This window comes from Motacilla alba, chromosome 5 (assembly GCF_015832195.1).
Source record: "Motacilla alba alba isolate MOTALB_02 chromosome 5, Motacilla_alba_V1.0_pri, whole genome shotgun sequence".
Lineage (NCBI taxonomy): Eukaryota > Metazoa > Chordata > Aves > Passeriformes > Motacillidae > Motacilla > Motacilla alba.
This window is the reverse complement of record NC_052020.1, coordinates 29,492,497-29,515,624: the sequence shown is the minus strand read 5'-3', so window position 1 is coordinate 29,515,624 and position 23,128 is coordinate 29,492,497. Positions and strand designations below refer to the sequence as shown.

General features: G+C 41.3%; 2 protein-coding genes across 8 annotated transcripts in view; one reads left to right on the top strand and one right to left on the bottom strand.

Annotated features, from left to right (window-relative positions):
- Positions 1–710: 710 nt before the first annotated feature.
- PIGH (phosphatidylinositol glycan anchor biosynthesis class H) lies at positions 711–6,398 on the top strand. 2 transcript variants are annotated; one of them, XM_038139315.1, is made up of 4 exons: positions 711–991; positions 2,821–2,937; positions 3,660–3,743; positions 5,270–6,398. In XM_038139315.1, the coding sequence occupies exons 1-4, from the start codon at positions 812–814 to the stop codon at positions 5,369–5,371; spliced, it is 483 nt and encodes a 160-aa protein (XP_037995243.1). In that variant the 5' UTR covers positions 711–811; the 3' UTR covers positions 5,372–6,398. The 2 variants fall into 2 exon arrangements, with proteins under 2 accessions (XP_037995243.1, XP_037995242.1); XM_038139314.1 differs by having other exon boundaries at positions 735–991; positions 2,821–3,030.
- Positions 6,399–7,112: 714 nt separating this feature from the next.
- Positions 7,113–23,128, bottom strand: part of PLEKHH1 (pleckstrin homology, MyTH4 and FERM domain containing H1) — a 54,289-nt gene continuing 38,273 nt past the window's right edge. For all 6 annotated transcript variants that reach the window (XM_038139306.1, XM_038139307.1, XM_038139309.1 and 3 more), the window contains 10 exons: positions 22,481–22,578; positions 19,778–19,955; positions 19,203–19,358; positions 16,480–16,580; positions 14,570–14,711; positions 13,527–13,669; positions 12,485–12,614; positions 10,718–10,804; positions 10,056–10,202; positions 7,113–9,745 (listed from right to left, as the gene is read on the bottom strand). In XM_038139306.1, coding sequence (XP_037995234.1) covers positions 9,569–9,745; positions 10,056–10,202; positions 10,718–10,804; positions 12,485–12,614; positions 13,527–13,669; positions 14,570–14,711; positions 16,480–16,580; positions 19,203–19,358; positions 19,778–19,955; positions 22,481–22,578 — 1,359 coding nt within the window. In that variant the 3' untranslated portion in view covers positions 7,113–9,568. The remainder of the gene's footprint in view (positions 9,746–10,055; positions 10,203–10,717; positions 10,805–12,484; positions 12,615–13,526; positions 13,670–14,569; positions 14,712–16,479; positions 16,581–19,202; positions 19,359–19,777; positions 19,956–22,480; positions 22,579–23,128) is intronic.

The window sequence follows — 23,128 nt, the reverse complement described above, 5'->3', positions numbered from 1 at the left end:
AAGGGACCAGAAAACTCTGCTTTAAACCTTGGGGGAAAAAAATCAAAAGAGCTTGCAGCTAAGCATGGTACAGACAAGAAAATACATTTATGGAGTTGCAGATGGTAAGGACAAAGGGGAGAAAGAGAACCTTCTTGAGAAGAGGAGGTTGCCTGGAGAACTCATAGAAACCTTCCAGTATCTAAAGGGAGCCTTCTGGAAAGCCAGAGAGAGACTTTTCATCAGGAATTGTAGTCATAGGACAAGGAGTAACGGAAAAAGGAGAAATTTAGGTTAGATATTAGAAATTTTTTCCTTTGCATGTGGTGAGACACGGGACCAGGTTGCCCAAGGAGGTTGTGAATGCCCCAATCCTGGCAGTGTTCAAAGCAAGGTTGGATAAGGCCTCGACTACCTAGACAACCTGGTCTAGTGTGAGGCGTCCTTTTCCAAGGCGGGTGGTGTAGAACTAGATCAAGGTTCATTCCAACCGTTAACAGTCTATGATTCCATGAAAACCCGTCCCTTCGTCACGCCAAGAGACACGTGCAGCACCACTAAACCGCGTGCCCTTTAAAACTCATACTCCATAAACAGAGGAAGCAAGCAATGAATTCTCAACATGTGCAAACCGCAGAAAGCGCTGATGTCATCGGGATTAAGGACCGACGCCCGGCGAGGTACAACCGAGCGACGCCCCCCGGCGGCAGCGCCGCCCTGCGGCCGGAGCGGGCGCCGGCAGTGCCGGCGGGCGAGCGGGGCGGGCAGAGCCTGCCGTCGGCTCGGGCTCCTCCCGCGGGAGGCCGGCCGGGCCGGGCCCCGCCTGCCCGCCATGGCGGAGGAGCGGCGCTTTCTCTCGGTCTCCGGGGTGCCGATCGCGCTGCGGCGCCGCCAGCACAGCGCGTCCTGCCGGGAGCTGGCGGTGCGCGGCCCCCGCCTGCAGCTGCGCTCGCTCAGCGCCGCCACCTCCGCCGTCTGGCTGGCGGCCTACGGGCTCTTCGCGCTCAGCGAGGTACCGGCCCCGCCGCCGCCCTCGGGTCCCTCCGCGGCTCCGGCCCGGCGCCGGCTGCGCCCCTCAGCCCGTGTCCCGCTGCCGCCCGGGCAAGCGCAGGGCAATCCCGCGGGCCGGGCGGCCTTGGCCCATGCTCGGGGCATGCAGGGCGGCCGGAGCCCGTGAGAAGGCGCTCAGCGCCACTCCGGGGCATCCCCCGCGCCCCGGGGATGCCGAGCTGATGGGTGTGTGGTGGCAAAGGGAGAGCTGTGTCAACCTGAAGGCCGCGGGCTGCCGCCTGCTTGCCCCGGTGTCTTCTCGGGTGCCTCTGTTGGTTTGTAGCCTCTGGACAGATAGGGTAGATGTATGTGTGCTGAGTGATGCCTGGTACATGCTTGTGAGTCCAAATAACACGTGCTCACTTGGAGAGATGAGTTGTGAGAATCTGAAATTAAGGAGGAATTGAAGAAGGTGAATGATTTTTAATCCTCAAAAGGAATTTTTCTGAGTGACTCAGAGAGCACTGCGCCATGAATGTCATCTATTTTCACATCTGAGGCAGAAAGATGTTTACAGTTCAGATTTAAAAATCTGCCCATTTCTAATCTAATGCTTTTGAATTTATCAAAAACCAAACCCATTTCAGTTATGTCCAGACTGAATTCAGTAGCTTGACCAAAGAAGCTGGTCACTGTGACCCATGCTTTGACTGTTGCACATCCATTTTCTTCAGTAATTTTTCCTCAGAAATGAAGATAGAGGTTGCATTATAAGTCAGTTGTCAGGAGTCAGACAGGAATAGATGGCTCATGTCTGAGTTTCATTTTTTATGAAAGCAAACACCACAGTCAGTGGTTACCACCCACTGCCCTCCTGCTTGCCTTTATATACGCTCCTGCAGCCTACGTGCAAGTGACTGCAATTCTTCCTTTTGCCAGGCAATCAGATCTGAAAGTGTCTCTCTCTTTTTGTGGATTTCAGTGTTTGTACTTCATGAATTTTTTTTTCCCCTGTGATAGCACTCTTTTGGAGAAGTCCTGTGTACTTCCTGAAGCCATGGCTTCTCTAGCTCACTTGGTGGTACAGCTTGAACGGTAGAGCTGTGCAGTTCTGGTTCTTTAGGAAGTGTCAGTTATAACTCTCATTAGTGGGTAGGTGGCCTGGAGTTCTCTAAAACATGTCCCAGAAACAGGTTGTAGGTTGTGGACCTTTAGAATTTATTACCAGGTCTTCAGATGACTTACTGGGGACTATAGTGTCATCAGTTATATATTAAAATGTAACAGCAGTCTCAAGATTGCAGCATGCAAAATACATTGATCCTCAGAAAAAGTACAGGATAAAGCAAATTTTCTTTGGATTGGTGTTTAAGGCAAAAAGAGGATGAGGTTTGAACAAGTTTAGACTGGCAGTTCATAATAAAACCACCAGGGCAGTGTTCATCCTGAAGGAGGGTTCCTCTGCTCTGAGAATCCACCCTTGGTTCCTGTAAACGTTTCAAAACACTCTTTTGTCAGTGACATCATCTTTAGAAGTTGGCATAATACACTCTCATTGATACAACTGGCTTGTTTGGATTGAGATTTCTGCATTAAACTTGGAAGGGAATAGAATTTTCTTGCAGTTTTCAGTTTCAGCTCCCAGTTCTTTCAGTGCATACTGCAAAGACTGATTTAAACCTCACTACATATATGTCAGCCAGCCAGGTGAATAAAAGGACTCTATCGAAGTAAAAATGCTTTGCACCTGTAGCTTTAATATACAATTTACTGTGCAATTTTACTTTCTCTAAAGCTGTGTTAAAGTAGTTGTAGGATCAGAGCTCTGCCTTTTCTTGGCTTGTGTTACAGAACAGCATGGTGCTCTCTGCTGCCATCTTCATCACGCTGGTTGGCCTGATCATATACCTGCACTTCGTGAAGATTGACCAGGAATCCCTGCTGGTCATCGGCTCACTCGGCATTCAGGTGACTTCATCCTATGCCTCAGGGAAAGAGAGCACAACCTTCATTGAGATGGGTCAAGTGAAGGATGTGGTTATCAATGAAGCCATCCATATGGTAATCATACAAAGTCTGTCTTCTTGTGTCTGAGCTCACTCACATCCAGTGTATTTTCATGAGCATGATTTACCAGAGCAATTAAACACAGCACCATCCATAGCTTCACTGGCATCAGGAGCTTTATTTCAGATTTTTCTCCTTATTTTGTCGTCTCTCTCCTTTAAAGGACAACTCAAATGAAACAAATAACCTCAGAAGGCCAAATCCATCCCTTGGATAATGCCCTGGCATTATGAGCTAGTGGGTTTAGTTCTTTCTGTTACACTGTTCTTACAAATCCTGTTGTCCAACTCCATATGTAATCAAGATGGAGATGAGAAGCTACGACAACACAAATGATGGTTTCTCCTGTTGCCGGGGTTTTCTGCAAAGCTCCTGTAGAAAAGCAGGCCTTACCCTTCCAGCATGCATGTGTTCTTTTCAGGTTAAAAACTTAATAGACAAAACCAGGTAAAATTATTTCTTTATTGAGTGAAAGCTATTGATAAAAATTTGTGGACTTGACTGTGACCTGGCAGGATTTGCCTTCTGCCCAGTGAGTCGAAACAGATCCTATTCCTGTGCTAACTCGAGGCAGTTTGATAGCATTTTTATACTCCAATGATTTTTGTCTGTTTGTCTTGTAGCAAAAAGTTATCTACTACCTGTGTATCCTCCTCCAGGACCCTGAAGATCCTCAGGGAGTATCTGAGGTTGTGCCACTCTTTCAGGTGAGTTTGACTGAATGGTGGAGAAATCCAGATGGTGGTCTCTGTGTGTTCATCAGCTGTCTGAGCATATTTTTATTCTGCTGGTAGGTGGTGACAGTTGCCTTTCCCTGGCTGGGCTGTCAGGGTGGGTGGCACCTGAAGTCTCACAGAACTACATGCTAGGGATGGGTTTCTTCATTTGCTCTCCATTCAAACAACAGGGAGTTGTGTCAGTCTGAACCCAGCCAGGAGTTTGCATGAACTAAAAGTCTTCGGCTCCCATGGGGTGCTGAGGACTTGTAGAGCTTTCTGCAGTCCTGTGCTTAGTTACCACTGTAACTCTGGCACTGTGCTGCACTTGATTTTTCTCTTCGCTCTTTGTACCAAAAGTTCTCATAAATCCTCCTTGGCATTGGAATGACTTCCCCTGCCTGACAAAGATCATGGTACAAGCCGTGACCAATTTGTTTAATGTATCATTACTTGTTTGTGTTGCCGTTACCTCGTCTCCTCTCTCTTTTCTCTTGCTAACGTGTTCTGACTGTTCATAACCCCATTTTTGGAATGGATTTGCTTTGTGTGTGTTCATGCCTAACACAACAGTGCCCTTATCCGTGAGGGGTGGTAAGTAGTACAGAGGTACCTCACTTCTTAGACTGCTGAGCTGTAGAGCCCTCTCTCCTTAATTCACCTGCTGCTGGTGACTGTTTTGTAATCTGCCTACAGTTTGTGACTGGATACAGTCAGTCTTCAGCTGAATACTTAGGAGTATGAATAGTCTATTCCATTTACACTTGCTGCTAACTCAGTCCCACAATTGTAAAGATCTTCAGTAACAGTAATATAAATTAGATATTTCACATATAAACAAGGGAAGAAGTAGATTTGCTGGAAATCAACAACTACTAAATTCCAGATGGCTGCATTCAAATACCTGATATTAGTTAGATATGCTCCTTTCGGGTTCAAAGCATCTGCCTGGCATCTGTATTGTTTTGCCTTTTTTTTTTTTTCTTTTTGACCATTCAACTCTGAACAGTTTTGTTTTCATGGAAATACCTTAGCACTGATAGAGTTGACTCCAGCAGCAAAGGAGGTACGGAACTCTTCCATTTTGAAATTCAGTACCTGACTGTAATTATTTTAACATGCAAGTTAGTATGCTAGTTTTGAAGGAGCAATGATTAGTAATTTTATTGTGTCTCCTTCATTGGGTTTCTCTAAGTTATATCAGCCTTCAAAAACACAATTTCCCATGTCACTCAGCCCAGGAGCCCTATTGCACTGATTTGACCTTTTGTTCTCTTTAAGCAACTCTTGCAAGGAGGGATTTGATGGACTTTACACAGTAATGTTGTTATGGGAGCTCAAAAGTTACAGGATCATAGGGACTGTGGGACCGTGAAACTTTCACTTCCTTGGTGGTTTTAAGCTGGTCCAGGTTAGAATTGCTGAAAAATCATTGTACTTTGAACACTGTTTGCTGTTTGGGTAAAATTAATTGATGTTTCAGTTCAGAGCTTGATTCTCTGTTGTTTGACTTCTAGAGTTCCAAGCCACGACTGGACTGCTTGATAGAAGTGTACAAAAGTTGCCAAGAGATCCTGGAGCAGACAAAGACAGCTCCACAACCAAGTGAAATAAAATAGCTGAAAAAAAGACAGCAAACTTTCAGCAGGACTCAGAGGGACACATGGAAAAGCAAGCAAAACTGCCCCATGAGCAGAACTTTTTAGGCTCAGACAGAAGAAGCTTTTTCTTGCCTCTCCAGAAAAGAATTATAGGGAAATAGGGCAAAGAGAGACGAGAAAATGCATCAATTTTTTACTGTTTTATGCATCTGAAAATTATGCTAAAATTATAAAATAACCTGCCGTATGTATGCATTCTTTGGGTTTTATTTAACCCTTTGTTTGAAAAGCACATTCTCACACTCTTAAATACAAAAGCTGATGTGTGAGATCAGACAGTAACTTCCTGATGACAGGAGAATTTCAGAAGGACAAAACCACAAAATTAAACTGTTGCATTTAGTTATGTTTGGAATGGAATAAACATGAGAGATCTGAAGACTGACCTCTTCAGGATCTGCTTGAAGGAGGCCCATGTGATGGGGTCCCTAGAGGAAAGAGGGATCTGAGGAAGCTGATTGATCAGTCAAGGATCATTTCTTCTGAGATCAAGAACAGCCCATCCCAATGAGCAGGAAGTGAAGCAGAAATGCCAGGAAGCCTGCATGGACGAGCAAGCTGCTCCTGGCAACGCTTGAACAAAAAAAGGAAGTATACAGAAGGTGGAGTTAGGGACAGGTAACGTGGGAGGAATGTAGCAACACTGTTCAAGATGTAGTTAGAAAAGTTAAAGCCCGGCTGGCGATGAATCAGTTGAAGGATGTCAAAGGCAACAAAAATGGTTTCAGTAAGTGTTGCCCTATCAAAAGGAGCACAGGGAAAATGTGATCCCATTGCTGAATGGGGCAGGGTCTGTTGACACAGGACATGGAAAAGATGTGGCATTTAAAGGGCCACGTCACTTACTCTGAGAATATGAGGCACATGTGTTGTTGAAAATGATGGTAATGACAGTGTGAGTAAAGTTTTATTAATCTGTGCTCTTGGCGGAAACTCAAGGTTGGGAAATTCTTCTTTGTTGATAAGATAAAAGTTACTTTAACACCTAACTGGTATTTTTCTCTCTGTATTCCACAAATCCTTAGTAATATAAATGAGGTGACTGAAGTGTCAAAAGCTAAACCAACAAGTTGGCAGGAGCCTGCATTCATGCTTATTTTGCATACAATACTGTACCGTGCTTGTCCACATAATCTATAAGTGAACACTTGGCATCATGCAATAAGGTAGACATAAGGGGATCTGTGGGTTTTTTTCCACAGTGCTACAAAGTTTGAAAGACAGAGGTTAGCTAATGTCACAGGAAGTATTCTGGTTGTCCAAGTGAAAGGCAGCAGCTTGGGGATGTGCCACTGCCTTTTGTGTCAGAAGAGAAAAGATGTCTCAATATCTTTTGTTGAGTGGACAGAGTCATGGGCTCAAGAGTGTGCTGGGAGTGTTGACTATGCTGTAAAAAACCCATGCAGTCCTCAGAATGTGCACTGAAGAAATTACCAAGAAGCTGTGTCACAGCAAGAAGTCTGAAAGATTGCTTTTGCAATCTTTTGGAGGAGTGAACATCCTGTGCCCATGGTGTAGTCATCCACTTAAGCTAAGAGAAGATCAGCAGAGAGAAACAAGGAATCAGTCTAGGGCAGGTTTGTACCAGCTATGGTTTGTGCCTGGATACCAAACACAATCTATGTTAATTTTTGTTTACATTAAGAATATTTCAGCTTTTAAAATAGTTTATTTCATTCTGAGAATAATACACATTTAATTCATGGTTATTAATTCACGAGCTGCATTTTATTAAGAACAAACAGAAATCTCACAGTATTTTCCAGACAGCCTTTTACTTACACACAGCAGTTAGGAACACAAAGGCTTTTGTCATCTCATTCTATGCTGCATTAACAGTCATTGCCAAAAGCACTGATTAAAATAAAAATTTATTTTCTCTACCAAAGAATCATACAAAGTAGGTATCTACACAGGGTGGGGTGTTTGAAGACAGGTAAGCTATAAATAGGAGGGGTATGTGCATCCATCAGAGTGGAGTGGTCCCTGAAACACTCAAGTATTGGTGAATATTTTAAGGAATAAGGAAGAAAGTTTTGTGTATCATGCTTCTTAATTTAAAGTGCAATTGTGGCAAAAAAGAATGAGTTTCAGGAGAGCTCCTGTTTGTTTAACATCTCTGCTTCCTGTTTGCCCTGGTACAAGTCTCCTCACATCTCTGAGGACATGAGGAAATACAGCCTGGAGACTTCTATGCCATGAGCACCCCCAGCACTGATGACGGCTCCAGCCTGTTCTGAAGCAGCTTTGTTACTGGTGGGATACCAGAAGCAAACTGTCAAACAGACCTTCGGATACAGGAGAAACTGTCAGGCACAGGTGACAGAGTGAGGAGGAATAACACATTGTGTATTCTAACTGACACAGCTGTACTAAGATAATTGAGAGAGAGAGGGGAAATACACACTACTATCAGGACATAGAGAGACTGGAAAGTATCTAAGGGAAAACAAAAATGACTAAATACCTTCTTAAAGTTATTTTTGGCTCAGAAAGCTTCTACCCTTTTCTGTACCTTCAAGGGATGGTCTTTAAATTCATAACAAGTGGGTACATTACAGTTTGTGCAAATCAGGCCACTGCTCATGGAATCTTTTCCTGTCTGAGGTCTGCCATACTGTTTCTATAACTCACCAGAGGATGGTTTGGGGTTGGGTTTGTTTTGTTTGGTTGGTTGGGTTTTTTTGTTTTGTATTACAAAGATGCTGATGAGGGATTGCTAAGAACAATTTTTGTCTGCCCCCTGCTCTTCTCTTTTAGTCTGTGGCTTTGCACTCATCATGAGCATGAAAAAAATCCTTTTTATCTATCAGCTCCCCCATATGCATTAGTTGGATGTGTCAAGATTGGTGGCAGGCACTAGCGAGTAAAAACACTGGTACAGTTGGTTTGTTTATTTGCAAATAAGTGGTTTGCTATTACTGACTTTGGTCTAGTGGGGGGATTCATACTGTTTTAATTTGGGAAAGCTGCCCATGAATGCATAATTATTATGAAGTTGAATGTGGTACTTTTTCAAAGTGCAGTTATTCTTCCTTAGCTTTTTTAGAATGCTTCTCAAAATAGCTGAACTTAAACGAAGTATATTTAGATTTTTTTATGAGGAATTGATATTTTTCTTTTATTTGCTTAAAATTCAATAATCTTTTCATATTGAAGTCCCTTTGAAACAGATAAAAAAAATCAAACCTACCAACATTCTTTAGGAAAGTCAGAAGAACATGAGTACACAATTGCTGACTACCTCCCCCTTGCTTATGGTACATGAAGGAAGCAGGAGTTTAAAAGAAGCAGCTTCTGTCAAGTCAGAATGGCAGAACTCGTCTGGGAAGATCTATCCTAGTTGCCAAAGAATAGAAAAAGTACAAAATTTGCTTGCCTTGTCTTCTTTTGTCTGAGATAATGTGCAGTTCCAAACACATCTACAACAGTGGTTATTAGAAAGTCTTTGAAAGTGCTTGAGAGTGGAGCATGTGACATACTGAGCCCTGCCCTGCAGCAGCAATCTAATGTTCATCTATTGCATGGAACACTGTCATTTTCCAAAATGCACTGCTCCTGTAGGTGCCAGGGCATTCTCTGACACTGTCCAGGTCCCAGCTGTTCTGAGCACTCAACATGAAAAGACCCTAGGCTTCCACCTTTATTTTAAGTTGAAAATATTCTTCAGTACTGCTGAACTGTAATTCTGTACTCACTATTTCAGGTCTGAAATAACCCTTGACTTGCATCAGAATTATTCTTGTGAGTTTAATTCCTCTTCCTTCTTAGCAATGTCTTTCTTTCATGTCTGAGCGGTAACACAAAAGTTTATGTCTTTTGAAAGCTGAAAATGGGAGGGATCAAAGAAAATATATGTACTTGTACAGCAAGGCAGTACAGTATGAGATGGAAGAATGAGTGCAGATGTAATGACTGGAGCGTTGCGCAGGCAAAGGACCTGAGGAATGGTATTCTGCATGGAATGTGTCACAAAAAGGAAACTCCTGCACAGTCCCCCAAATCAACCTTTTTTTTTTTTTTTTTTTTTTTTTTAAGAGAAAGTACACTGCCTCTGCCTCTAAGGAACTTTGTCTATTATTATGGAAAAGAAATCAGAGCCTGCATTAATCTGTGGTATATAACCAACAAAATCAGCTCAAGTGGAACAAGCCCTTAGAGCAGGGTGGGCCCCTTTGTGCTTCGGGGCACGGAAGGAAAAAAGCACCGATTTTCAGTCTCCCAGGGCTTCTTAGCAGGTGTTCTGCTTTGTGAGGGCTGTGTGGAAGACAGCAGTGAAGGAGTCGAACGATAGTTAATGTAGCTGGCAATCAGAAGTGTTGCTTCAACAATCTGGGGAAAAGAGAAAATGATTAACTCTGGTCAGTTGGAGGTAAGAATGCCCTTTGAATTTTAGAATCTATTGACCACATGGCTTTTGTAAATGGCTTTCTCCCATGGAATTGTTCAGTTTTAAAATGAAGCCCTGTCTTTAAGAGTTAGGTAGAATAAGTTTCTTGTTGAAAGGTTCCAGCTTACAAAGGATCTGTTAAATATATAAAGCTAGTGCAGCAGCCACCAGTACCAGTCCCAAGGGCTTGTACAAAACACCCAGCCCTGATGCTGCCAGCTGGAAAGAAACTCACTTTCCATTTGTAATTACCTTTGGAATTGCCATTGTGAAGAGGAGTTTTTCAGTGCTATTTTTTCCAGAACTTCTTTCTTTCATTTTACTGACTACAATCATGAAGTCATCTCGACAGCCTCCAAAGGTCAGCACAGAAGAGTATGAATAAGAGACCTTCAAATGCTGCAGACAGAGAGTTTGAAAAAGTCATAGTTCTGTAAAAAATTCCAAGTGTCTACCTTAAACTAATATATTAGTTTATATTGCTACTTCCTGCAAGAACACCAAGTCTCCAGCAGTGAAGGGCAGTAGATGGCTCTACAGGTAAGAGCTGGCAGAGAAAGCTCAAGTGAGAATTGCATTTCTCGTTTTCTCCTGGTGTGCTCGAGGCCTCACTACTTCATAGTACAGATTTTGTTATATTCCAGATGGTGGTAGCAAAGCACACAGCACTGAGATTTTGCAAGATGTATGAACATGTTTGCTGCCCTACCTTACACTGCAGCTGTAATTTTCCTTTCTGTGGAGTGTTCAAACATAACACTGACTTCCCTCATCTCTGACTTTTACAAACTAACTTCTAATAATAATTCACATTTGAAGTTAAAGACAAACTGTTAGTGACTTTCACTGGACTCAGGAGAATGTCTTTCTGTGCTAGGTAAGGTATTCCTCTGAAAGAGTGTTCCTCAACATACCATTGTGTTATAATCCAGTATGCTTATACCATCTTCATTCACAGCTATCCAGACTGGACAGTCTTCCAATGAGGAAGGCAAAATAGGCTAGAGAGAAATAAAATTATTAATTCAGGTATTTCTTGAACACCACAGAATGATATTTCTGATATAAATGTTGAGACTTAAGAATAAAGTGAAGATGAGAAAAAATCCTAAAGGCTTACTAAAGGCTTACTGGTGTGACCTGGTTTGATTTTTAAGACAGCTTTTCCCAAAATTTGGAATAACATTTTAAGATTTACATACACTTTTTGGAGTAGTGGCCCAAGAGATACAAGGATAACAAAGCCTTTGAAATTAATTAGATGCCACCTTAGTGTGGTCAAAATTGAAGGAAAGGCTAGGACAGAGCAACGGCATGGCAAGTCTGCTCAGCACATATGTTTATACTGCTCCTATCTGTCAGGAAGGCAGTGAAACCTGCTGGTTTCTATACCAGTGCACCCAGTACCATCACATCAATGCCATTCTGTTTCTTACAAAATCTTACAGCAAATGTGCATCAATTGTCTGTTGAAGATGACTTGTTTTGACTAACGACAGAAAATCTTTCCTGGAAATTTGCTATTTCATGGGTAATGCCATAAGCTTTGCTGTTTAACTGCTGGAAAGTTCTAACATGCATTAATCATCAGGAATACCAACATTATTTCACCTGTGGGTGCACCTATTCTATATTCTGATTCTTCAGTATGCTCAACTACATATTCTGTCAGTAACCTCAAACACCAGTAACCTCTTCTGACAGTAACCTCTTTTAGTCCTGACAGTGGAAATAACTGTCTTTTGAAAAGTATATTGTGTATTTATTACTATTTATTTTCTTGTATATTTACTCAAGAGGTCCCTTTCATCATGAGACTTTTCTTCTGTAACCAGAGCAGCTTTGACTTCAAAACAAGAGACATGTAACCATGAAGAAGACCTCCCTCAAGCTTTCAGCAGCAGAAATTTCTTCTGGGATGGGAAAGATGGTTAATGCCAAAACCCGTCAGATTTCTCAGACAGCCATTATGTGCTAAGAAATTACTTCAGGCATGAGCACCAGGTACAGAGCTCTAGCCTGGAATGGGGTGAGGGATGGTACAAGCTACTGGGGGAACCACTCCCTGCAGCTGTTCTTTGCTCTCCCACTGATGCCTGTGGGCTGGTAGCTTACCCAATGTGTACTTTCATTTTTGTTTCTGCAACAGGACATTAGCAGTCCTTGCCTGTCTCATGTGGCAAGGAAAGCATCTAGTTCTGTGTCAAGCAGAGAACAGGACTGAAGTAGCCATTCTCCTTACAGCTGGCATCAGCGCCAGCTGATTGTGTGTCTTAGGTGTGACTTAGGGGTGACTCTTCCCTTCCTCCCCCACTGTGGTATGTAAATGTTGTTTTTTAAACTCCCATTGCAGCCTTGATGTCCAGGAAAATTGCTGCCTGCGAAAGCTTTGGCAATGCTTGTAAGGACCGGTAGTAAGTACTCTTTATCAGGATCAATTGACACAGCCAGAGAACCGTCAGTATTTATTTACTGAGCACTAGCAGCCCCTAGTGGTTAGAATACACTTGTCTTCCTTTTCCAACCTATACGGTACCCGGGCTGCTCGTTCAGAACAGAGTAGTTCTATTTCTTCCCTTTCTGAATTTGAAGCATTTTCAACCCGTGTTACCAGAGACTGTAGCTATGTCTCTGCTCACATAATTCACTCTTGGAAACAGAAAAAAGTGTGCTCCAGTTACCTTAGCAGCAAATATTTTGGTTCCAAAGAGAGGCCATTTCCGGGCCACCGTCAAATAAATTCGAATGCATTCTGGTGGAGAGCATCCCTGCAGCACCATCCATTTTGTTGCCAGCCTGTCTGTGAGTTGCCTTTAGGAATCCAAGACACAAGACAGTATTATTTACTAATGTCTTCCAAGGAAAGATATGTAAACTTAGAACACTTAATAAATGCACATACCTCTTTACTCCAAAAATATTCTACACAGCACTTACAGACGAGGCGATTAGACTATCAGTTCTAAAACCTTAAAGTATTTTAGCTTTTCTCTACTTCCACATATTTTCTCACCTTCCTCATACCTTGCCTGTAGTATGCTCTATAAGGAGTGGCAATATGTATTAACTTGCTCTTGATTTGGCTCACTAGGGATGGCTTGGCAGCTACCTTGCAACATGCAGATGGAATTTGCTTCCAGAAGGAGGTAACTGTGTTACTTCCACCACTGCATCCCTAAGTAGCTTAGGATCTGTAGGAAGACCATTACTCTCACTTTAAATCAGATAGATCTGAGATCTGTGGCAACATCTGAATTTTGTACTTGAGCTGTCTGCATTGTGTGTGAGAATTTCTAAGTCAGAACATCAAAAAACCCTGCCAAAATACGTCCTACCAGAATTACTGCATGGCCTAAAGCAACCCATATAAGCTGGCTTTATGGCTTATTGAAAATGTTAGGCAACTGGATTCAATTGACACTTGGGGAAGTGTAAGACATAAAACTCAGAATTCATCTCAGGCTTGGGTTAGTTTTTTGAAACTGAGATGCCTAATCTGAAAGTGAAAGGCCCAAACTTCTTGTCTATGGCAAAACTAGTTGGTGATTTGTCTCTTTTACATTGCTTTTTCTTTTAAGGGAGCCTTCTCCTGACACTTTTGTTTTGTTTGCATTTCTACATCAAATAATCTTGGCAGGGCACCTTGAAACTTCTTAAATGTAAAGGCAATTTGGCAAGTAAAAGCTGATTTCAGTGTGAAGTATTGAAGAAGCAACAGCTTACCTGAGTTGTTCAGGAGTGATGTTTTGCTTGTAGTGTTTGGGGTAGAATTTATCTAAAACCTGGTGGAGAAGATGCTGCATTTTCAATTGTGATGGTCCCCCAGGACTTGAAGATCCTGGTCGATCCAAATCCCCATATTCCACCTAAGACAACATTATAGTTTATAGTTCAACAGAACTATGAGGTTTTTAATGCAGTAGAACATTCCATGAATTCCCATACTGATAACTACTGTGTTTATTAGTCATGCAAAAAGACACAGCTGGGGACTGTTGTCTACAGCATTAACCATAGCAAAATGTATACAAAAGAGCGACCACTGAAGACATGGCTGCCCAAGGAATTATCTACTGATCTAAGAGAGTGAAACATGATCTCAGCCAGCTATGTGTTGTGAGGAGACACATCCGTATAAACTTCCAGTCTTTGGGGATTTAGTTTCCATTGGCCAATTAAAAGAACAGCATATTTGTAAATAGTTTGGACCACATCCCCTGCTTTTTTACCTCAGTTTACACTGCTTTAACAAATACAACACTCAGTTTCAGGTCAATAAAAAACTATTATACTGCTTATCATGCCCACAACCCACAATGTGTGTTTTATATGGTAAAATACTAAATGCAATCCTGGAGACCTAGTGGAGGATATTAGGAGATGCTCTTCCTGAGTAAGAGGGTATTAGCAGTGCAAGAGGGGAATTTTTTACTATTAATAGAATTCTAGTGGTGGTACTATTGCCGTATCTCTACTAAGGTACTAATTGGAGCAGGTCCAGTGATAGTTCAGCCTCACTCTGTTTTTTCCAATATTTTTCTTGAGAAGGAAAGGAGAGGCACAGCTAGAGCAAATTTCCCGACAGCAAAAGGTGTTCTAACATAGGTATGCTACTATAATGTATCTGTCATGGTACATCTGACAATGTGTTTGTTTGACACATCACACTGTATGTTTGATGTGCTTTTGATGTAAAAGAGAGCTGCTTAGTCAAACACAGTGTACAGATGAAGGAGGACAAAAGAGAGGATTTCTGCCATACTCACCTGAGCCATTAGAGCCACCATTTCCAGAGCTAATTCCTTATTAACAGGAAACCTTCCATTGGCTATTTCATTGCTCACTTGGAAGGCCAGTAGCAACCGCTCACGGTCTGTCTCACCTTTGGCCTGGCTCCGAAAATACAGTCTAAAAAGTAGGGAGGATTGTGAAGGTAAAAAGATACTGTGAAGAGAAAGTACAGCTGCGAACTTAAATCAAAGTGAGGCAAAATAAAAATGTGGTTTGGTTTTGTTTTTTGTTTTTTTTTAATTGAGGGGGTACTTTTTCACTGAGGGGGACAGATTTGGAAGCAGAGGTGCTTCCCTTACGAACAAGATTTGAGCAAGGAAGCTCAAAACATGCATTCTGGCTTAGTAAGCTATTTGAATTCAGTAAGCCAGACACTTCTAGATAGTGAACCCCTATTAAACACAGATAAATCAGTGTCCATTCATCCCAATCAAGCACAGATAGGAAATATTTAAATTATGACCTTCTCTGCTTATCACAGAAAAGAGAACTACTTCTGCTCTACATGTATAAGCTTCTCTGAGGCAGCCTTGTAGACTTGCCAGCTTGGATTTTACCACTTACACTGAAGACTTGTTAAAAAATGCCTCAGTTTGCTTCAGCAGGAAATAGGAGACCCAATCAGCAGACTTTGTTCAAGGAAACATGCTTGTAAATCAAAGCATCCTGTTGTTTTGTATTCCATTGACACTTTGATTTTAACATGGTACAGCAAGATTACTAGTTGGGGTTGAAGACACCAGCTTGAGGAATGCTTCCCAGAACCATTCCTCATACTTACAGTCCACAGCAACTAATTCACATATTAATTTCAAGCTGCATCTATGGCTATAAATTCCACAATTCCACTACATGAGCTATTCATTCCAGTGGATCCGTTTATTTATTTGTATGTCTCTTTGAGATTAACTGCACTCTTAGGACCATATTGACCTTACAAATGTCTTATCAGAGTCCTTGGTGTTAGAACAGTCCAGCCTTGGAAAGACTGTATCAAAACATCCTTGCTGTCTAGCCTATGCACATTCCAGCTCAACAAAGTAATACTGCCAAGTTTCGCTCCTGAAACAAATACAACCTTCTGGGTCAAAAGCAATAATTTCTGCTTTCACCTCTATAATACCAACTAACAAAATTGACAGAAATTTGTTTCCACCATTACAGTCAACAAAATCTTCATATGTTCAATATTGAACTCTCTGTTCAGTTTTGGGGCAGCCTTTGTTTCGCCTGCAAAGAGAATTCATTCCTTGTTCTCATACAGCTCTTGATTTACTGGAATTCAGAATTCCTACCTGTATTATAAGTGATTAACTTGTTCCAATTTTTCATTTAGATCTTTGTCTTTTACTTCCCTCCTCTACCATCTTTCATCATCTAATTTTTGACATTTCTTCCTTTATGAAGTTTGGACACTGCTACTACATATCTCTTCTACAGCTCATATGATTTAGAACATTGTTCTTGTGTCTTTTTTTTATCTTTGTGATTGTTCACTTAATTGCAAGTTGTGGCACTTGTTTTCACTAGTGATTTTTCCTCTAGGTCTCTCTTCCTCTCACCTAACACACATTCTTCTATTGTGTTTCAGGATCTAGGCAAATGAAATTGTGCCAAGGACGCCTTATTGTGCTACAGCTTGTTGTGAACTATTTTTAGGTCTATTCTGCTATTGCAAAGTGGTTTGGGTTTTACCCGTAGGCCATATGCTTTTCTAAATGCAACAGACAAAACCCATCGCATCTCCTGTAGGATTTAACTGCACCTTAGCTAAAATAGTTTTGGCACCAATGATACTACAGATTACTGGTCATTTACACAGATATATGCAGTCTAGAATGTTTAATTAACAGCAGTAGTAAGGCCACCCAACAGAGAACAGTACCTGTTCTTATAGGTCAACTTTACAATTCTTGTGCCACCTTCATATTTCCCGGGATGCAATTCTTTTAAGGCTTGTTCCCATTTAGAAATGACATCACAGATCTTTAAAAAATATCAAGGAGAGAGAAGACACAAACTTAGGTGAAATATATAGCCAAGGCTTGAGGGGAAAGCTAGTGAATAAAATATTGTGAAACACAGAAGATAAAGAGACAGACTGGATCAGCATAAACACAGCTCAAAGTGACAAAAAACATCCTTTTTCTCTGAACAGTATGTAAAAATGAAAGCATTCCAACTGAAAACTCCAGCTCTAACCTGCAGGGGCACACATGAATTCTGATCTGGTAGTAGTTCTTGTGGCTATGCCTACATTAGCAAGTAGCAAAGCTCAGGAGGAACAGATCTGCACAGAGAAACACCCATTCCTAAGTCTCCATGCCCACACTAGTAGTCCGACTGAGTGACCTGAAAGTCCTCTACTGTGTTGGATGACATCTTCCAGTTCATGTTTCATGTAAAAAGAATCAATTTCATGCTCTCAGATTACTCCTTATTGTGAGTCAAAGCATGGTTAATAGGAATGATTGGTAGGTTTACTTCAAAAGTGCCCTCTTGGGCCAAACTAAAGCACAAATGTCCTCTGAACAGCAGCAGACTGTGCATGGCTATCCCAAACCCTTGGATGTGAATGTCCAAATTTTGGGAACATTTGGTCCTTGAGTCACAACTTTGTAACTCAGATATTTTTCATAATAACATGGTTTTTGTTTGTTTGTTTTTTTCTTCCATTCAGCTCCTCCTGGTTATTCTAGTTCTTTACAAGTGGTCTAATGAAGGCCCCTACTTCTCTTTTGATGGCATCTCAACGAAAGGAATGTGAACATAAGAAGCCACATGAAATACATAATCAGATCTCTAAACCTCTCTTAAGCTACTGAGATTTACTGGTTATTATTTACTTGCCAAGGCAAAGTGATGCCTTTGATTGTCTTAAGCTCCTTTGTTTACTCTGATACCTCATCTCTCCAGATGGTCCAATTACCAGCAAAGCTCCAGATTACCCGATCTATATCAGGCCATGAAAACAAATGATATAATTTGGCACCATCTCTGGTAGTTTTCTTTCAAACCATCTATTTCAAAGATATTGGTATCTTCTCCCTCTGTTGCTTAATGTAAAATTTTACACTATGCAAAATTGATTGTTTAAATTCCCTAGAGTTATCAGGACCTCTTCAAAGTTGCAGTACAACTATTCCTCCATTAATGCTGTATTACAAATTATTCTCACAGATTTGTACCAAAATCTGATGGGTCTCATTCATGGCAGCCAGTCTGCTTGGTTAAGGCAGTCATTCAGCTGCAGCATGGGTAAAAATCTCCTTATGAAAGTCACAGGGACTAACACTTTATCTGCTTTCTTTTTCCCTTGATCTAGGGCACTACACTCTTTCTTTTAAGTGAAGCCGTACTCAGTAGAGCTTTCTCCCCTACGACACTCTTTCTTAAAGTGAAGCCATACTCAGTAGATCTTTCTCCCCTATGAATGCTTATCAAGAATGAAAGCCTGAGTTATCTGGAGACAGCAAGGAGATACTTCATAATCCAACAGATGGAATTTATACAGACATGCCAAAAGATTCATAGCCTAACATAATTTTGTCTCAATTAGGAGTGTCACATTTGATGTCAGTTGTGATATCTGATCATGCTGGCTAACTCAGTCATGTTTCAATTTTGTAGTCAAGACAAATTAAACTTTAATATGTGCTAAAATCTGAGCTAGACTTTTTAAAAATGGATCAATTTATCACCTACAAAAATAGATATTTCTATTAAGAACTATGTAAGATTAGGCTAGCTAATTATAGAATCATAGAACCATTTAGTTTGAAAAAGACCTTTAAGATCAGCAAGCCTAATCATCAAACCAGCACTGCCAAGTCTACCGCTAAACCATGTCCCCATGTGACACATCTACTGATCTTTTAAATACCTCTGGGGCAGTGACTCCACTACTTCCCTGGGCAGCCTGTTCCAATTCTTGAAAAACTCTTTCAGTAAAGTAATTTTGCCTAATAGGCAATCTAAATCTCCCCTGGAGCAACTCTTGTCCTGCTTCCTCTTGTCCTGTCATTTGTTACTGGGGAGAAGAAACCGACTCCCACCTGGCTACAGCCTCATTTCAGGCAGTTGTAGAGAGCAATAAGGTCCTCCTGAGCCTCCTTTTCTCCAGGCTAAAGTACCTCAGCTCCTTCAGCTGCTCCTCATCAGACTTACTCTCCAGACCTTCACCAGCTTTGCTGCCCTTCTCTGGACCTGCTCCAGCACCTCAATGTCTTTCTTATTGTGAGGGGCCTAAAACCAGTGCTGAGTACAGGGAGACAGTCCCTTCCCTGCTTCTGCTGGCCACACTGATACAGGCCAGGATGTTGTTGTCCTTCCTGGGCACACTGGATCAAGTTCAGATGGCTGTTGACCAAGACCCTCTTCCTCTTCTTCCTCTGAGCAGCTTTCCAGCCACTATTCCCTCAGCCTGTAGGGCTGCATGGGGTTGTTGTGACCCAAATGCATGAATTAATATCTCATCTGTGAATATGAATCTAGATAGACAATATGCAAGCTTATTTGATCTTAATTCATTAAGAAAGATTTATTATTATTTATTTAGCAGTCCTTCAAAGATGTATACTAAAGGTAGCAGAGGAGAAAAATAAATACCTTCATATTGCCAGGCAAACAATGTTCCAAATTCCTGCCAGAAGGATCATCTGTGAACAGAGAAAATCCCATATGGGATGGCTTCCTCATTCCTGTTTCCTGGTTCAGTCTCTGGATGAATTCATCAACAGTTGAAGAACCATCAAAACCTACAACCTGCAATGAAAGAGGACTTAACTGAGGATACAATAATTGTGACTATTGATGGGTATCACAACTAATGAAGGTGGTTTCATATGGATTAGCATCTCAGGATTAACTGCCAGCTCCAGTGACAACACTTGTGTATTGTCTCCCTTCATATCACATTCTTTCCCTAGTATATTGAGACACTTCCAACATCTCTCCCTTTTTCTCAGCTACCTTTTCTTCCTAAGATCTGTAGAGCTAGGGGTGAATTCCTTTCACTTTCTTGGGCAATCAGGTAAAGCAGCAAGGAGGAGAAGCAGTGTTTATCTCCCAGTATGTATACTGGAGATATGTATAAATACCATGGTGCCAGCCACCCACATGAAGGAGGCAGGTTACGGTGCAGTCCTCTAGTGCCCAGCAGAAAGGCAGCTGTGGTGGCTCACCTGGTACGTTCCATTCATGAAGTGCACTGGGATGCTGAAGGGGAGTGAGTGGTGGTAGGGATTCCTCAGCAGGATGGACACGATCTCCATCCGGGAGGGCTTGGCTTCCCGCTCTCCAGCCTGCACCGTGCGGTCTACTGATCTCTGGCAGTAGATGGCATACTTGCCTGTCTCACTCCTAGGAAAAGAGGGGGAGAGAACCACAAACATGCTCAAAGTGCCACGTCCTCTTCAATTCCCATGCCATGACAACGCATTCCTCCCTCAGGCTTTTGCTCCAGCAAAGATATGTCTCTATGCAAAACCACTGTTCATGTCAACAGACTAAGAGCTCAAGTGAAAATCTACAACACAAACCTGAGCTCCAAGGATCTGTAAAACTAAGGGAGACAACGGACTTTCTAGGAAACACAAGAGTATTCTCTGCTTCTATGTGGACTAGGACACATACCCTCTTCTACACCCTGTTGCCATCGTAGTATCTGTCAAGTCAAGATCAATTCACCCTCAAATTTGCCGTCATGCCAATGGAATTTAGTTACTATTGTGTCAAGTCCCGGTAAATATTGCGTTGTATAATCCTGTGAGACTGATGCATTACAAACTGTGTTTATTAATTTACATGGCTCTACAAATTGTAAGTTTCTATTAACCCTATCTGCCAACCAAGAGACGTGACAGAGATTCCAAGCAAGCTTAGATTTGTTGACAGTTCAATACAGGACAGGGATAGTTACAAAGATGATCAGTTTACTGTCTACTGAAGAGAGTGCTCCATTGAACAGCATCAAAAAGATGTGTCTCCAAAGTCAAGCAGGAATGGTCAACCTTGCACAAAAATGTAAGGAATGTATATACTCTAAGTTCTGAAATGGAAGGATTTGTATGGATTTGTAACAGTGCTATCACTTTCCAGGGGAAAATAATTCCACTCAAGATGCCTTCAGGAGCTCAGCACATGATTAAATCTCCAGTTAAATCCCCACAAGCAATATGGAAGTCAGGAATTCTGGCTTTTCACTGCAGCAACATATTTCTCACCTCCCCAGTAATGAACTCGGGCAATATTCAGATAGATAATCTTGCTTCATCAAGAAGCTGCTATGTCTGGTTTCCAGATGCCCCTGAGCCCTGTGACTTCTCACTTGGAACTCTGCCCCACTGTTCCTCCTCTCTTAGAGACTGGATATGTATGCTGAGATCACCTTTCATGTGATAAAAACAATACTTAGAATGAAGATCTATAATTCTTCTAATTAAGATTTTTTAATACCTAGACTAGATCTAGACCATAGACATTATGCAGTGTAAACATTCTAGAGTCTTGCTTGCTGTGCGAAACAGGGAAAGTATATCTAATTAACTAGTCAAGAAATAGCTGTGTCTACTCCCTCCAAAGAGAGGTAAGTATTCCTAGAGCTAGGGAAAAGGAGCCATGCTAAATCCCATTTAGCAACTGCTCCAAATCTAAGCTAAACTACAGGTGAACATAAGCCCTTTTTCATGTAATTTCTGGGTTTTGTCTAGCCCTAATAACTGTTTCATAGCTGGATCATATAAATAAATTTCCTCTTTGTTTCTGCTTGGCATATATTTGTTCACAAAGGTGCTTTTGGGCAGACCATCAGCATAGTAGAGCTTGAAGCTGATGTAATAAATCAGTTTCACACAGCCCAGCAAATCCTTATGAAATTCAACAGCCTCCAACAGCAGAGCAGCTCCACTATTGAGTTGAATGGACCTGTCTGAGAGCTGATAATGCACAAGTTTGAAGAGATGGTTCCTAGTACTGGACAAAAGATCCCTAACATGTTGTCTTAGTAAATGGAGGGAGAACCTGAACACTGTGGAGTGCCCAATACCTGTATTTTTGCTTTTGAGAAGAAATAGCAAATGTGAAGCAACAGTTAAGAAAATTAAATACTTGATAGGAGTACACATTTCCTTTGCAGTGTCAGGAGACTTTTAGCTTGAGTTCAATGGCAAATTTAGGCTTATTAATTGAGGATGAATATTTGTTTGAAAGGATTTTTTACTTTTACTCTTTTACTTTTGTCTTAAAACAGAGTATTTTTGCAACAGACAACTAGACATCTCTAGCTCTGACCTCCCCGCTAAGGACACAGTGAGATACACTGAAGACCAGATCACCATGGAAACAAAGAAAGAGAACAGCACGAACAATGGAGAACAACTTCTTGCTGTTACCATGGTTACACACCAAAGAAGTAAGATAAAACAGTACTAGCATATGTTTGAGGTTTGTTCATTTTTCCTAACTTCTTACAGTTCCCTGAGATGTTTTATGCCTCACTTTTGCTCTGTCACTTTGTCAGCTAACCTGACAGCTGAATGTAACCACCTAAAATTCATGTAATTCATTCCAAGTAATTACTTCAGTCTGTCTTTCTGTCAATAAAAGAAAGTAGCTGTGTAAGCAAAAACTTCCCAACGTAGCTCCAGTTATATCTACAAAAAGTTCTTTTGCTAGTATAGGTCACTCAGATTTGTGAACTAGCTGCATCTAAATGACAAATTAATGTGAATGGTTGAAGGGGCACAGCTTTCTACTACTGGGAACCTTCTGACCTTCCTCTCAATATATATTTATAAGTGTGTGTTCCAGAATTGCTTCCCTCTTTATCTGCAGTGGGTGCAAGAGGCAGTCAGCTGAGCAGAATGAAATGCTGTTGCAGTCCTTACCTGGGGTCTGCATGTCGCTGCAAGTGCTGTTTGATGTACCAGAGGAAGTGATGTTGAGGCAAGAATAGAGGAGCACATAAAGCCAGGAGCTGCCAGCACTGTGAATGCAAAACTGGAAATCAGTCTTGCTCTGTGCTTCTTACCCATTGTCTTTCACAGACTACTACAGCCAAAATGATGGACAGTGACTAGAGCTTTTTGGAGTGACTCTTTCTGTATGTGTAGTTCAAGATGTTTCAGAGGCAGTAATGGTCAGACTGCTCTTCAGTATCTCAATCTGGACTCTGAGAAGAGTTCTATATGATTGGCTACTTCTGAACATTTGACTTCTGAAAATTTTAGTGTAACTACAACTGAGTCAACAATTAAGACTTAAATTAATACCATGTAACAGAAAATCATAACCAAAAAAGCCCTGGGAAATTTTATTTCAAATTAGATCCATTATTATTCAACCTGATTTTAATGTCTCATTTGAGCTGGGAATATTGTAATTGCATATATACATTCATGCTGTAACTTATTTATTTTATTTACACAACAATTAGAGTGCAAGATTCAGATTTCATGTTTAATGGTAATATTCATGACTTGTATGCTGTTGATTATCAAAAATGCAAAACAAAATGAATACCATGTGACAGTTAT